Source organism: Trichosurus vulpecula, chromosome 6, assembly GCF_011100635.1.
Source record: "Trichosurus vulpecula isolate mTriVul1 chromosome 6, mTriVul1.pri, whole genome shotgun sequence".
In the NCBI taxonomy this organism is placed as follows: domain Eukaryota; kingdom Metazoa; phylum Chordata; class Mammalia; order Diprotodontia; family Phalangeridae; genus Trichosurus; species Trichosurus vulpecula.
Genome location: NC_050578.1, coordinates 184,131,729 through 184,148,457, shown reverse-complemented (window position 1 = coordinate 184,148,457; position 16,729 = coordinate 184,131,729). Strand labels below are relative to the sequence as shown.

General features: G+C 36.6%; 1 protein-coding gene across 4 annotated transcripts in view; it reads left to right on the top strand.

Annotated features, from left to right (window-relative positions):
- The window catches only part of ANAPC4 (anaphase promoting complex subunit 4), a 40,676-nt gene extending 26,581 nt beyond the window's left edge, over nucleotides 1-14,095 (top strand). For 3 of the 4 annotated variants that reach the window (XM_036763947.1, XM_036763948.1, XM_036763949.1), the window contains 11 exons: nucleotides 941-997; nucleotides 1,351-1,407; nucleotides 1,876-1,969; nucleotides 7,184-7,281; nucleotides 8,697-8,758; nucleotides 8,837-8,875; nucleotides 8,968-9,069; nucleotides 10,253-10,327; nucleotides 11,610-11,783; nucleotides 12,826-12,949; nucleotides 13,291-14,095. In XM_036763947.1, the coding sequence (XP_036619842.1) occupies nucleotides 941-997; nucleotides 1,351-1,407; nucleotides 1,876-1,969; nucleotides 7,184-7,281; nucleotides 8,697-8,758; nucleotides 8,837-8,875; nucleotides 8,968-9,069; nucleotides 10,253-10,327; nucleotides 11,610-11,783; nucleotides 12,826-12,949; nucleotides 13,291-13,515 (1,107 nt within the window). In that variant the 3' untranslated portion in view covers nucleotides 13,516-14,095. The remainder of the gene's footprint in view (nucleotides 1-940; nucleotides 998-1,350; nucleotides 1,408-1,875; nucleotides 1,970-7,183; nucleotides 7,282-8,696; nucleotides 8,759-8,836; nucleotides 8,876-8,967; nucleotides 9,070-10,252; nucleotides 10,328-11,609; nucleotides 11,784-12,825; nucleotides 12,950-13,290) is intronic. The other variant, XM_036763950.1, reaches the window with a different exon arrangement.
- Nucleotides 14,096-16,729: the final 2,634 nt, after the last annotated feature.

Here is a 16,729-nt window from a genome sequence, read left to right as displayed (position 1 = left end):
ATTGTCCTTTGTAGCTTCTCTTGATGATGGAGGGATTAAATACTTTAATTGATGCAATATAAGTTTGGTTTGTGGTGATGAAAATTTTTGCTTCTAATTCTGAGGACCGTGAAACATTTAAGTGGCTTGGAAGATATGACAGTGGAATCTCCTTCCCCTTGGTATCCTAAAAAATAGTGACTAAGATGGGTTAGGTATTGTCTAGCCTAGAGCCAGATGGACTAAATCAGCCGTAATTGAACAGAATCAATCTCTCTAATGCTGTATGCTCTGTATATCTTGTGCACAATTATTTTCAGTCTGAGTAATCAATCAGTCAATGAGCATTTATTAAATACTTACTATACACCAGATGGGTTACCAGTTTTCAGTTCTGTTCCTTGTACTGAGATGTAATAATTTTAGAGAGCTCCAGTTGGGTTGAAGAAGGTGACCCAATCACAGCTCTGTCATGGCCTCTAAAAGATGAAAGGTGAAACCAGAGTCAAGTTGTTTGAAGCTGCCATACTTAATCAAAAATAGGATGAGAGAGATAGTGTCAGGGAAACCAATAATGCTGTGGAGAACAGTCCTGAGATGTCTTTGGAGTTGGGGCTGGCTCACTTTGTTCCTGAGAGCTCCCTTCAAAGACCTCTTAAGGATATAAGGAATTTAAGAGCTATTTGCTTGATTGAGTCAAAGAGTTAAGTCGGCTTTTCATTTCTTAATACATGTCTCTCCAAGCCTCTTATAGCCCTATGAATTCATGATCTTATAATTGTGTGAACTTTAAATGTTGGAGCTTATTCTGAAAAAAAAAAAAAACAATTCATATAGTTTCTGTATCATTCATTAAGTGACAAAATGATGCTTTTTTGGTTGTTTTAACATTTATTTGAGAAGTTTTCTTTTATATAGATGTTTGATTCTTAACATTTTGTTCTTTTTCTTTTTTTGGCAGATGACTCAAAAAGATATCACGTTTGTTGCTGATTTTCTTACTGAGCATTTTAATGAGGTAGGGACCAGAATTTTTTATAATATTATCTTTATTCTAAGAGCCAAAGTGGTGACCCTGTTTAATTAGAAAGATATAATATTTATTGTAGTTTAATAAAAGCCTGAATCAAATTTAAAATAACCGAAAATTGACATCATCACAGGGTCCATTTGACTATTGAGTAAATCAGTGAACAGTAATGCTTATTTATCACACATCTGACCTTTAAATAAGCTGATTTGAGTTGTATTTGATCTCGTATTCTATAATAGAAAATGCATATGCCATATTATAAAATTGACTGATAATTTACTTTGAAGTGAATGAGATTGACTTTGTATTGAGTCATATAATATATTTGTTTTCTCTAGGCTCCAGAGCTTTATAATCGAAAAGGAAAGTATTTCAATGTAGAAAGAGTTGGTCAGGTAAAATTTTTATTGAATTTGATTATCATGCTATTTCTCTAATCTGTAAAAATTTATGGTAAAATTAGTCTTAACACTTGTAGAGGGTTGGAAGTATGCTAGATTCCACAATAGATAATGATCATTTGTAAACAATTGTGAAACATTATATAACTAATAACACAATTAAAATTATTTCCTAGAAATAGAGCATTTCAACATAAATAGAGCATTTAAATTTCAATATAAACAGTATTTAAACTCTTAGTCTCTTTTTTTACAGAGACTATAATGTGTAATAATCTATATTTAATAATTTTATGCATGATATGGTTTGGTCACCTGATTTTGTATGGCTAATGGTAATGAATCACTTCCAGTGAGATGGATGATCCTCTATACATGAATAACGTTAAATAGAAACACTTCCTAGTTTTTGACAAAATGTCTTGGCTTCTTGAGTTTAAGTTCTAAATAATTTATTTCTAGTATTTGAAAGATGAAGACGATGATCTTGTGTCACCACCTAATATCGAGGGAAACCAATGGTATGATTTTCTTCAGAATAGCACTCACCTTAAAGGTATTTAATGATACTGTTAGTACAATAAATAGTCTTTGGCCACATTTAAATCTATATAAGCCCAGTTAAATAATCAACGAGTATTTAATGAGCATCTATTACAACCTTGTCCAAGCTTCTTTGAAGCCACTAATTCCTTTTGTGTTCATTTCAGTTGTATGAAGAAACAGAGCAAGTAGGAATCAAATAAGGGATCTGTGTCTAGATAACATTATTAAATTGCATATAGCTTCAAGCAGGTAGTCAGTCAGTAGCCATTCATTAAAGGCCTGTTTGTTATACCATGCCTAGGCATAAAGGATACAAGTACAAAGAATGAAGCAAGGAGCTTACTTGAAAACTGACATGATCACAGATCCATTTGACTACTGAGTAAATCAGTGAATAGTAATGCCAGTTTACCATGCATCTGACCTTTAAATAAGCTGCTTTGAGCTGTATTTTGTAACTCATGTTCTGTAATAGAAAATGCATGTGCTATATTGTATTCTAGCAGGGTAAACAAAAATTTTTTTTTATACACACTCAGCCACCCTCCCCATACACACGCACATGTATGTACATCCATATATGTGAAGTTGAATAAATACATATATAAAATAGTTTGATACAAGGTAGTTTGGGAGAGAAGACACTAGCAGTTAGGGAGATGAGGAAAGACAATGAGCTTGAGCTACATTTTAAAGGAAAAGAGAGACTCTCTGAGGTAGAGTTGAGGTATGGGAGCTAGTTGGTACAAAGGCACACAGAGGCAGGAGGTGTGATGGCCCATGTGAGGAACATAGAGGAGGCCAGTGTGGCTGGATCATGGCAGGGGGGAGTAAGGTCAAATGAGACTTGAGAGAGAGACATTGGGGCCCGTTTGTGAAGAGCTTTAAAAGTCAAACTGAGGAGTGTATATTTGAGCCTAGAGGCAACGGGAAGCCACTGACATTGATTAAGGGAGTTGCATGGTCATATTTGTGCTTAAGGAAAATTTCTTTGGCAGCAGTGTTATTGGATAGCCTGGAGTGGTAAGAGACTTGCGGCAGGGAGCTCAGTTAAGAGACTGTTTCAGCTATCTAGCTAAGAAGTGATGAGGCCTCAAACTAAGGTGGTAGCTGTGTGAGGAGAAAAGGGGTCAGCCAGTAAACATTTATTAAGTACCTATTATGTGCCAGGCACTGTGTGAGAGTCCTTGTCCTCAAGAAGCTCATGCTGTAATGGGGAAAACAGGCAAACAAATATGTGCAAACAAGCTATGTACAGGATAATTAGGAAATAAGTGAAAGAGAAGGTGCTAGAATTAAGAGAGTTTGGGAAAGGCTTCCTATAGAAGATGAGATTTTAGTTGACTCTTGAATGAAGTTAAGGAAGCCAGGAAGTAGTGATGAGGAGGGAAAGCATTCTAGGTATGGGGGAGAGCCAGAAAAAATGCCCAGAGCTGGAATTTCTTATTCATAGGAGAGCAAGGAGGCCAGTGTCACTGCATTGAAGACTACTTGGTGGTAAGTAAGGTGTAAGGTGACTGGAAAGGTAGCAAGGAGCTGGTTTATGAAGAGCTTTTGTATTTGATCCTAGAATTTTTGGAGGAGGAGGCATATGATATGGTTGAAACTGTACTTTAGGAAAATCACTTTAGTAGTTTAATGGAGAGTGGATTGGAATGGGGAGAAGCCTGAGGAAGGCAGACCCACCAGCAGGCTATTGCAATAATTTGGGCATGAGATGATAAGGGTCTGCACTAGAGTAGTGGCAGTGTAAGAGGAGGAGAGAAGGGGACATATTTGGGAGATGCTGCAAAGGTGAAATCAACAGGCTTTGGCAACGGATTGGATATGGAGGTGTGTGTGAGATAGTGAGGGATTGAGAATGACTTCTAGATTCTGAGCCTGAGTGACCTGGAGGATTGTGTTACCTTCTGCCATAATAGGGAAAGTAGGAGGTAGGGAAGGGTTTAGGGGGAAAGTTAATTTGTTCCGTTTTGGACATGTTAAGTTTAAAAAGTCTGTTGGACATCCAGTTTGAGATGTCTGAAAGAGAGTGGGAAAAAGGCAAGGTTAGAGGTTAACAGAGAGGTTGGGGCAGGATAGGTAGATTTGGAAATCATCAGCATAGAGATGGTAATAAAATCCATGGGAGCAGATGAGATCACCAAGTGAAGGTAGTGTAGAGGGGGAAGAGAAGAGGACCCATGATAGAACCCTGAGATCCACCTGCATTTACAGGACGTGATGTGGATGGGGATCCAGCAAAGGATATTGAGAAGGAGCAGTCATATAGGACTTCATATAGGAGCAGAACCAGGAGAGAGTGGTATCCCTAAAACCTAGAGAGAAGAGTGTCAAAGAAAGTGTGATTAACAGTGTCAAAGGCTGCAGAGAGGTCAAGGAGAATAAGAATTGAGAAAAGGTCATTGGATTTGGCTGCTAGATCATTGGTAGCTTTGGAGAGAACAATTTCTGTGAAATGATAATGTCTGAAACCAGATGGCAAGGGATTAAGAAGAGAGTGAGAGGAGAGAAAGTGGAGGCAGGGCAGAAGAGACAATAGGACAGTTGCAGGGATTGGAGGATCAAATGGGAGTTTTTCCAGGATTCAAAGACATGGGCATATTTGTAGGTAGTGGAGAATGAACCAATGGTGAGGGAGAAATTGAAAATAAGTGAGAGTGGAGATGACAGAGGGACAGTCTGTTGGAAGAGATTGTATGAGATGGAATTGCTTGAAAAAGTAGAGAAGTTAGCCTTGGTAATGAGTAAGGCCACTTCATCATGTGAAGCAGGGATGAAGGAGGAGATAGTGGCAGAAGGCACCAAAGCGATAGGAGATGAGGAAGATGGAGTTCACAACAAATAGCTTTAATTTTTTTCTGTAAAATATGAGGCAAGGTTCTCAGCCAAGGTAGTTGGGAGAGGGGGAGCCATGGAATGTTTGAGGAGAGATGAAAAATTTTGAGAGTCACTCTGGAGAATGGGGTGGTGAGTTGGTAAGGGAGATATAGTAGAATTGCCTAGCAATAGTGAGGGCCTAGTCGAGGTTGTGTAACAAACTGGTAGTGGATCCAATCATAATGGTTACATGATTTTCTCCACCTTTATTCAGCAGCAAAGGCAGCAAATGATGAGAGTAGTCCAAAGGTGAGCTTTTAAGCAGGACGTATTTAGTGAAATAAGGGGGCTTCGGATTCAAGAAACAGTGTAAAGTTGAATTGGTTCACCAAGAAGTCAACATGGAGAGAAAAAGAAAGAAAGAGTGATTCCTGCAGGGGACATGGCCTGGAAGAGGATTGACAGGTCAAGAGATTGAGGATCATGGTGAGGATGGGGAGTAGAATTTGGTAAAGAAAAGCAGAGGGAGAGGTGAAAAGTCAATGGATTATGGATGGATAAGGAGATTTCAGAATTCTTGAATGTAGAGGTGATACGTTTGTGAGCGTTGGCAAGGTCGAGGGTCTTTGTGTTTGGCTGAGATGGGGTAGAGGTCTAGGTCTTGGGAAGCAAGAAGGGATAGAGATGTTGTGAAGGTAGAAATGGCAAAATTTGGCAACTGATTGGATGTGTGAGGTGAGGGAGAGTTATGAGACGAGGATAATGTTGAGGTTACTAATTTGGAAGACTGGAAGAATGGTGCATTAAACAGAAATAAGAATGTTTGGAAGAGAGAAGGATTGAGTTTTGGACGTTGAATTTAAGATGTTGAGAGGGCATGTAATTTGAAAAATGGCCAAAGGTTAGTTGTTGACATAAAACTAAAGCTCATGGGAGAGACTCAGGTTGGTTATGTACAATTGTGAGTCATCTGTATTGAAAAAATAGTTAAACCCTGGTAGGAGGTTCCCAAAGGAACGAGTATAGAGAGGGAAGAAGGCCCAGGACAGAACCTTCAGGTATACCCCCCACTGGGGTATGATATGAATGGTAAGCTAATAAAAGACAAGGAGAAGCTGTTAGAGAGGTAGCAGGAGACACCTCGTTAGCAGTGTCACAAAAACCTAGAGAGGAAAGATTTTTGTGGGGGAGAGGGTAACCAACAGTGTGAAGTGGAGTAGAGTGAGAAAAGACCATCAATTTAGCAATTAGGAAATCGTTAGTAACTTTGCACAGAGCAGGTTCAGTTGAGTGATGAGATTAGAAGACAGATTGCAAAGGGTTGAGGTGTAATTGAGAGTGAAGGAAGTAGAGGCAGGGAGAATAGACAGCTTTTTCAAGGAGCCTGGCTAAGAATGAGAGGAGAGATATAGGATGATAGCTTGATGTCCTTGATAGCTGTGGTCTATTGAAGGTGTATTTTAGGATGAAGGTGACTTGGACATATTTGATTATTTATTCCCTAGGATCCTAATGTTACACTAGAAGAATGTTGCTTGTCTATGCCTTCCTATCCTCCACACAAACTGACATTCCTGGGAATAAATCTAGAACTAAATTCAATTTTTTTTCATTCAACAAACATTCAAGACACTATTAGAGATACAAATTTTTTTTTTTAAATGACAAAATCCCTGCTGTCAAAGAATTTGTAGCCTAGTGGGATGGGAGAAAGAACAGTATGTATCCGGATTAGTATAACTTTTTAAATTAGAAGATTATCATGATTTTTTTTCCCTTAATATAAGACTTTCAAGAGCAGTGATTCACTTTTTTCTATACGTGTTGGGAGAAATAGTACGACATACTAGACAGGGAACTAGTCACACAGTTGGGAAGACATGGGTTTATGTTCTGCCTCTGACAGAACTAGCTGAGTGAGGCTGGGCTTATATGTATACTATACTTAACCTCTCAGTACTTCAGGCAACTCCCGTTAAAGTGCAGAGAAGGTGCTAAGGTACTTTGATAGAGAGGATTTCCTCACTTGGGAGTTGCCCACATCAATGAAATCAGAGATCCAGTCTCTGTCCCTACGTATCATAGCACTTAGGAGTTTTTTGCATGTTATTGTAAAATGTTCCACATAGTTGAAATTTCCAGCTTATGGTTACCCTCCTGACTAAACTTAAAAACAAATTTAGCCAGTACTTTTGGAATTCTTTTTAGAATGTATTCAATAAAATATACTGAGTAAGCAATTTAATACTTGTTGACTGATTGAATATAATTAGTCCATGTGAGACATATTAAAATAGGTAAATTGCATTCTGTAATGATAGTAGGACTCTTGGTTGTGCCTACTTAATAGTTGATACTTTCTTCTAATCTTTTTATATATTAAATCAAAACTTTTTGTTTACAGAAAGCCCTTTGCTGTTTCCCTATTATCCTGAAAAGTCATTGCATTTTGTGAAAAGACAGATGGAAAGCATTATTGATCGTTGTTTACAAAAACCAGCAGTAAGTTTCAAATAAAATTCAAAGGAGGTTGGAGAGCCAGATTATGGGAGACTTTGAATTCCAGGAGGAGTTTTAATTTTATTTGATACACGATTAGGAGGCACCGATGATTTTTAAGTGAGGAAATGGACTTATGCATTAGGAATATTCTTTTGACATTGTCAGGAATGATTGTTCAGGACCATGAATATCTACATATCTTACTTACACAAATGATTAATTATTGCTGTGGTCATTTTAAAAATTGGGTAGGAAAGTGAGGAGTAGTCTTAAAAGCATTGGAGTATTTTAGTCACTGAACAAATTCATTATGAACGGTAGTAGCATAGAGATTTGGTTAGTACCACTCAAGTTGTAGTTTTTATTTAAAAGGATGGCTAATGGATGATGTGAGCTTAGAGGAGGCAGTTTTCTTGTATTGTCTTTTGCTCCCCTGCTACACTTATTAAAGTTACTTGAGAAAAGAAGTGTGGTTTTAAGAAGCAGTGTGATGGTGTTTATTGAAAAAGTACTGGATTTAGAGTCAGAAGATTTGGGTTTGAGTCCCTGGCCCTAACCCATATTAGTTCTGTGGCAATGGACAGAGAAGTCACTTCACTTTTGAGCCACACTCCCCTCAGTATACATCTTTAAAGCACTTTCTGCAAGCAACACATTGGGCTCTTTGGGACTGTAGAAGAAAGACAACATAGTCTCTGGAAACTTGACATCTAGTAGAGTGGAAGAGATACGTATATAATGGACTCATTTTAACAAGTTAAAATAAAATTTAAGTGCATAGGAGAGTTTCTGAAACTATTGAAGGAGGAAGGAATCACTTTTAGATAAGAAAAATTGACAAAGCTTCATGGAAGGAGTAGTACTGTAGCTAGTCCTTTAATTCTATAGGCAGGAGATGAAGGGGATCACATGCAAATGCGTGTAGGCTGGATGCCATGGCTTAAGAAATAGTGAGTAGCCTACTTTTACTGAAATGGTCTAATGTATAGTCAGAAAGGTAGGTTTGGCCACATTGTGGTAGTCCTTAAATGCCAGGCCAAGAGATCTATATTCTCTTGAGTCCACAGTGGAAAACTTAGGAGATTTAGGGCAAGGGAGTAAGACTTGAGCCTTCAGAGCATTACTTAGTGTGCACTTTGGAGAAAGAAGAGGTCGAAAACTGAAAGATTAGGTGAAGAGTTAAAGAAGTTTTGAAGAAAGTAGTAAATATGGCGGATACTTTATACTTCATGAGAGTATTATGAGGAAAGTACTTTGTAAAGTGCATAAACAAAGACTTATTATTTCATAATTTTATACAGCAACTGGACTGTAACTATTAGTTACTTTTTGTTGTTTGATATTTTTCTTAGAACACCTGTGTATGTCCCAAGAAACATGTTCTGTTCAATTTTAAAATACATTCATTTTTATAGGATGTTATTGGAAAATCAGTGAATCAAGCTGTCTGTATTCCCTTATACAAAGCTGCTAAAAGGTATTTTTCTCTACATTTTCACCATATAATTCAGCAGTAAATTTGGAATTTGCTGACTTGTTTTTTCTTTTGTTTCAGTGAGGACTCTACACCTAGATTGTTCAAATTGCCCTTCCTGTAAGCCTTTGTTTCATCTTTGACAGTTTTTCTTAGTAGAAGTTACTAAATTCCATTTTTAAATTTATTTTACTTTTCTTTGTTTTTTTCAGCTGGAATGACAAATCTTCAAATCTACATTATGTACTCTTTACTATGTCAGGTAGTTCAGCTTCTAAAATTTACATTTTGAGGAGACATACTGACATATCCAGGTTAGTATTAAGTTAAAATGAAAAAATGATATGCATAGCATTGTTCCTCAAACAGATGGAGTTTTTCCTCCCTGTCCCTTTGTATTCTTAATTGAGTATAGGTTTTGCTACTAATTAACTGTATTACCTTGAATAAATTACTTCATCTCTTTGGGTCTCAGTTTCATCATCTGTAAAATGAAAGGTTTGGACTAGATAATCTCCAGTTCTGTGATTCTTTAGTATATTGGAAAATGCATTGGAATCCAGCCTTTAAGTGTAGACTGCCCTGCAGGACAGGGAAACAAAACAACCTCAAAATCAACTAATGTGTTACGTATTTCTTCTGAACTCCCTGAGAAGCAGCAGTTTGATTACTTGTTGCCTTGGGGAGAGATCTTAGATTCTGTGATCCATATCATTGAACTATATCATTGACTCTAAGGCCTTCTTTCATGAATGAGAGAACTGATGGTTCAGTTCTTAAAAGGGATAAGTGATTTGACCATCATCACAAAGCAATTAGGCAGAGCCAGAAAGAGAGCCTAGGTTTCCTTAGTATGTCTGGTTCTCTTTTTCCTACAATACCAAGTTTCGCTTCAGCTTTCAAACTTACCTTTTAGTAAACAAAGGAGCAGCATACTCCACTCCCACACTGATAACAGCTTCTTTTGTGCTGAGGCCAATGATAGAGCTAAAAAAACAGTGATTCCAGGGACCGTCAGTTCCTTTAAAAAATGGGGGGTGGGGTGGTGGTGGTGGTGGTGGTGGTGGTGGTGGTGGTGGTGGTGGGGGTGGTGGTGGTGGTGGTGGTGGTGGTGGTGGTGGTGGTGGTGGTGGTGGTGGTGGTAGTGGTGGTGGTGGTAGTGGTAGTATTATGCCAGAGTTTAAAGGAAATCTCATGAGGCTAAGATGAGCCTGATAAGAAAAGGAAAAAAAAGGTTGTTGGATATTCATCTTAATTTATTCGTGACATAATGTTCTTAGGAGTAATAAAATATTGATGGTAGGTTCTATTTATCCTGATGCTTTAATCCAATATGTTTTCTGCAGGGAGAGTTAAATTTATATTTCTTTAGTGTAGAATATATTATGTAAGTAATGTACTAAATCTTCCAATCAGGTCCTTGAAAAAGCTTTTGAAGTATTGAATTATCCAGATTGGCCCACAGAGTATTCTGTCTTTTTTCTTCCTTTTTCCAAGGTCTGTCAATAATGGACTACTTGCTGTTGAGTTTGGAAGTTTTTTGAATACAACAAATGAAAACTTCGAAAATAGGTATATCTTGATCTTTGTCTAGAGAACACATAATTAGTAGTAGTCATTTACTTGGGGCATATTTTGCTCTTGAATACTAATGTTTCACATATATTTTAGTTAAGTAAAATTGAACTTAAGGAACATCAGTCATATTATAAGGCTTCTAGTATATGCTATAGTGAAAAAAAGTCTTTACATTTTGTTTTGTCCATGGAAGAAGTGTTTAATCTGTAGTTGAACTAATTATGCTATAGTAGAATGTTTCATAAGGATAGAGATAGGGACTAGACCTGTGATTTCATTGATGACGGAAACTTCCAGAAGAGAAAACTCTAGCAGTGCCAGTTGGCACCTTCTTTGCAACTTATTCTTAGGGAGTTGCCAGGACTCTGAGACTCTGGGCTTCCTAACTCTTAGGCTGGCTCTCCATCTGTTGTCCATGCTACCTCTCAACATACTTGATAAGGTGTGTCGTAAGTAGGACATTTAAGTTTTGTGGGTCAAGGAGGCAGTTTTGCGCTAGGGATTAAAAGACAGATAATGTGGATATTGAAAGTTCTGATTCCAGCTATACCAGATTTACTTTGTATCCAATTTAAGATATACTATAGATCTCTCTCATTACTGTGCCTGCATTTCCTTATGTACATAATTTGGATGAAAAGCAACTCATCTTTTAGAGTTGTTATGAGAGTCATCTGATAAAAGTAAGTAATGTAGAAAAGCTAAATATGGGATTCTCTTTTAAAAAACATTCTCTCATCCATCCTACAAAAGGGAAGCATTACTTTTTGGCAAAGGCTTTTGAACTGTGTGTCTTTCTACATGAAATCTCATTTTTACTTCTCTGTTGACCAGTTTGAGTGAAGCTGAATTGCCTTTAAGCCTAGGAATCATTTTGGTGCCAGTCAGCTTGGTTTCCCATAAGGCATACTTACACTGAGTCTTCTGGGGCTCTCCACAGAGGAGGTGACTGAATAGAGTAAGGACTTAAGTCTGAACAGTGATCTCAAGCAGGTTCTGTGACCATGAACAAATTTGTCTCTGTACTCTTGGTTTCATAAATGTGTAATGTAAAATCTTGTTAGACCTAACTATCATTAATTAGAGAACAGCAGGTCAGTGGGAATTTAGAAGAAAATAGAATGAATCCAAGTATAATGAATCTTGATAGTCTTAAATACGATGTGACTTGATCTTTTTCTTCTTCCCCCCTCATTGCCAGTTTAATGCCTGTGCTTAGAGTGGTCACTCAGTTAATAGATGATCTCTAAATATAACAAATTCCTTTTTACTCAAGCTCCTACAGCTGTCTTGATGCACATTTTTATGATGATGAAACGATAACTGTGGTTCTTAAGGAGAGTGAAGAACAAGAAGGCAAAGAAAGAGTCTTGGCTCAGTTACCATTGTCTTTGGTATATACGAAGGAAGACACTCCAGAGAAAGAGTTCAGTGGGACAACTTGTAAAAGGTACAGGGACATTGATAATGTGACTTCTCTCAGCTGATGTGTTTTTTACAATGTAAAATGTAGACTCAGTTATTTAGGGTATACTTGATAAGTGTAGTATAATATTGGGTAACTGAAAAGCAGGGAATTCCCATCTATTCTTTTACCTTCCGAAATAGAGGAGAAATTATTAGAACAAGGTGAGATGTACTTAGGTAGGATAAAGTGATTTCCTCAAATCCACATCCCAAGAGCATTACCACAGATTTAATGGAAGGCTAGTTACTCTGAATTTGACTATATTCCTGCCTCTAGAATTTACCTTTTGGAACAAAGAGGCCTTCCTTCAAAACGGGCTGCTAAGTACACAGTAGAATAGAGGGAGCTCCCACTTTCTACTCTATTGCTCACTGTGATACTCAAAAGCCATACCCACTAATCTTAGGGGCCATAAAAACCATAAGTTGCCACTTTCAAAAGAAAAGCCTTGAACAACTGAAGCTTGAAAAACCAGATTTTTCCTTCTTTTTAAAATTTATTAACTTATTCTTGTAACTTTGTTAGCTAAGTTAATATTACAGGTATTTTACCTGTTTGAAATTGCAGCATTATGAAGACTAAAACTAGGATAAGTTGGTATTGGAAAGAGAGAATAGTAGAAAAACAAGAAAATATTTAGGGATTTACAGAGGTCTTGGTGATTGTTTAATCAGAGATAATTTCTAGGCTAACTTTTGCTTAGCCACATCAGAAACCTGGATTTGAATCCTATCTCTGATGCTCACTAATTGTGAGACCTTGGGCAAGCCCTTAGCCTCCTTGGGCCTTAGTTTCTTCCTCTGTAAAATTAGGGGTTTGAACTAGATGAATTTTGAGGTCTTTTCTATCTCTAGATTTATGATCTTGTGGTCCTAAAATGGCAGGGTTTTTTCTGACTTTCTCAAGAGAAGCATTCTAGATGAATTTGGACAGAAGTTGAAAGTACAGGTTTAACTGTCCCACTCTTTCTCCAACTAATGAGGAAAAACAATAATTCTGCTTTTTATGGTTTTACTCTGTGTAGGCTAGATGAACAGAGTGATATTATACCTACACATACTGTCTTCCTGGAGAATCAATGGAGAATACTGGAGAATATGAAAGCACAATATGTTGCTGTGAATGGTTTTCGGAAAGTCTCTTGTGTAGTAAGTATTTAAATGTTAATAGGATTTTTAAAATTGATTATGGCATGTTACATGAATTCTTTGGATCTTCAGCTATTTAGTTTTGTGTTTGAGAGTACCAAGTTAAAACCTACATTTTTATGATCCACACACTCCTTTTATATATTGGAGGGCTAAATTTAGTGATTTTGGTATAAATTGAGATAAATGAGTTATTTTCCTTTAAAAAAACACTTTTCAGTTTCTGCTTCCATTTTACAATTACTGAAAAAGTCTATTTATTGGGCTGCTCAAAGGTATTGATTTAAAAAATTTTAGTATCTTAAATATCTTTAAAACTGAATACTTTCACATTTCTTTAGTTAAGCTCAAATCTCCGTCATGTTAGAGTATTTGAAATGGATGTAGAAGATGACGGGGAGGCAGAAGAGGAAGATGAAGAGGAGGAGGAGGAATCTTCATCCCATCTTGTTTCTGGTGAGCAGGAAGAGTTAATTCAGTCTGCAGATAACCAAGAAAGTGTTGGCAATGGATCTGCTGCTCTGGTGAATGCAGTGGAAGAACATGAATCTCCCCTAGACTCATAATCTGGGCTGCTATTATTTTGTGTGTTCTCATTATGTTAGTAAGGAGGTGGACTAAGATTTTTTAAAACACCTTAATTTTTCTTTGTACCAAAGAAAGATAGTGAATTACCTTGTGAACAATGCATATTTTCTTTAAATCTGCTTCATCTTCCAGAAATATAATCATCAGAAGGACATTTCCTTTTGCCGATGTTTCTTTTTAAAACTGCCTGAAGAACTGTAGTTTTTAAAGCAAACATAGATTGAATTTGAGGAAAAGAATTCAGTCTTTCTGCTTCTCAAAAAGTAAGTGTCAGGACCTATTCCTATTAGCACAAAGAGTTTACATTTAAACAGTTGTCATTTGTTATTGAAGGAGGCTATTCAGCTTCTTTAGTATTAAAAAATTTTTAATCAGCAAAATGTACTACTCTTTTTATCCCATTTCTTCTTTGTGAGACCCCTGAATGCTTTGTATTTGTTATTTTTATATTTCCATTATCAGTTTAAAACTGTGAATGCCTGCAGTGCTAAGCTTGCAAACTGTGAAAAGACTGATGTCCTTATCAATTAAATAGCAAAAATACTACTTGTCTCTAAATTATTGTCTTTTCTCATTCTGTTATTGTACTTGAGCTTTCGATTCTTTGGATCAACAATATTCATGGCTAGAGCTGTTGGGTGTTAAGGACACGTAGCGGACATCTGCACAGTTTTACTCCTTGGGAACATTAGGAGTAATAGGTTCAACTAAATATAATTTTGCATTAGTGTTAATGAACTCCTGTGCACTGTTGATTTCTTAATGTTCTCTCCCAAATTAATGGGTATTATTCCTGTGCAACTGTCAAATAGCTTCCACTTTTTACCTCAGCCCTCTCTGCAGCATGTTGATCCATTCATAAATCAGTTTGTAATAGACTTAGGATTTTTTCAGTCTGGAAAGTGCAACCAAACAAATGGTCACGTGCAAGACTATTATGTGGTTTGTCTGTTGTGTAATGTATTGTTTTTTTCCTTACACATTACTAATAAATTGGTCAGAATGTGTCTGTTGCTCTCTACTTTGGAGGAGTGAGTGAAACTGAAGAGAATTAATTGTCTCTGTGATGGACCTGAAACTGCAGAACTAAGTTCTTCTGGACTGTGACACAGACTGTTTAGCACAACATCAGCATGCCTTCCACACAAAGGATATTTATTTATTGATTGATTAATTCATAGTTAATGAGTATTTAGGTCATAAGGTGACCCTTTTTTTAATTATAAGATAGGATAGGATATTTGGAAGAAGTGTGGGTAACATACAAGGGTGTGATAGAGCTAGTTCATCCCAGCTTGTGAGAGCTAATGGTTCCAATTTCAGTGTGAGCATTTACACCTTGGGAATCAGCCAGTGATACAGATCAAGGCTTGATTTATTGTTTGTTGATTACCTAGATTTAAGAAAGTGATGGAGAAAATGTTAATAATAATAATAAGACTAAATTTAAAAGTGTCTCATGGGTACATTTGTTTGTTTTTAGAGAGGAGATTATTAAACATTTACTTGCACATCCCAGGTTTTATGTGTTGAGAGCATTTTCTGATGGTCAAGCTGTATCAGGGCACAAAATTAGGGGAAAAAAATCATTGAGGGCAAATTAGAATGAATTTTGAGATCTTAAGGAGTTATTGAACTCTAAAGTGCTGTAATTCTCTGTTCATTTGATAACTGCAATGGTGGATACAGAATTTTGATTCATATAATCTATTTAAAACATTCTGGGCTGGACAAAAAGTTGAGATTAAGCCACCTAAATTCCTCGCTTTAAGATGAACCTATAAAACAGAATGAAATGATGTGACTGTAATTACTTAAGTACTGAAGATGGGACAAACAAATGGGGTTAAAATATGGCTGTGATCATTTTCATCTTGGAAATTTGTTCTTTCCCCTTGGTTTCTTATACCACCAGACTCAGACAGTCCCACCACTCAATTCTACATTGGATAAGACTAGACCATTTTGTAGACAAATTTCTTCTTGAAATTGGTTGAAATATGAGTCATATCTAGTTAAAAATAGAATTGTTGCATGAAAAATTTGAATGTATAGGTTATGTTGAAAATAGAGGGGAATATAGATTATGATCTAAATCTTTTACAAAACACAGATAGTAAATTGTTTCCCTTTTTTTAGTGTTTTTATACATTTTCTATAATTATCCTTTGACAAAAATTATTTTTAGTATTCTAAAGCCTTTTCACCATTATAGAAGTTTATAAACATATACTCATAAGCTTATGCTAAATTTGATTTTGGGGTGCAGAGGACTCTAGGAGATAGGAATTTTAGTCAAATCTTATTATTACTAAATGTTAAGTCAGAACTTTTGTTTTACTAGTTTTCTGTGCAAAAGACATCTTTTATGTTTTATTTGTTGTAGGAAAAATAACATTTAAAAACTTGTTGCATTCTTGCTCCAAGTTCAAGGAAGCACATAAAGTGGTGTCTCTTTAAAGCTTAGTATATATCTTTTACCAATTGTAATTCCTATTTTATAAAATATTTATCTTTGTGCAGTAATGTGTAAATTTCAGAGTAATCTACAGTCTATCATTGAATTTACCTCTCAAAGTTACAGACATAGGATTACATTACTTTTATTTAAATGGCTAAATATGATAACACCTTAACTGTAGTATTTCAAAATGTCTGTGATTCCATCAATGTGTAGTTTTGACACAGATCACAACCTCGCCATACTGCCAGAAGTGCTAGACTCGGAACCAGGAGAAACTTACGTTTGAATTGTGCACAGTTTACACTTACTGGACCTGTAGCTGTGGAAGGGAGGGAGAGAGTAAGCACTTGTAGAGTGCCTGCTGTGCTTCAGGCAGCGTGCACACTGGGAGGCAGGTGCTATTATTATTGCCATTTTACAGCTGAGGAAACTGAGGCAGACAGAGGTTAAGTGCCTTACCCAGAGTCACACAGCTAGTAAGTGTCTGAGACCAGATTTGAACCCAGGTTTGACTCCAGACTCAACACTCTTACCCGCTTGTGCCACCCACCTGGGCAAGCTAATTAATCTCCTTAATTTAAAATGGGGATAATATCTGTCTAACAGGGTTGTTAAAACTCAAATGAGATAATGTATATAAAGTGCTTTGTGAACTTTAAATCTGTGTCGGTTTTTTTAATATCATTCTAAGAGTTGCTGTGGCCACATTTATGCAGTTTGTTACCTGA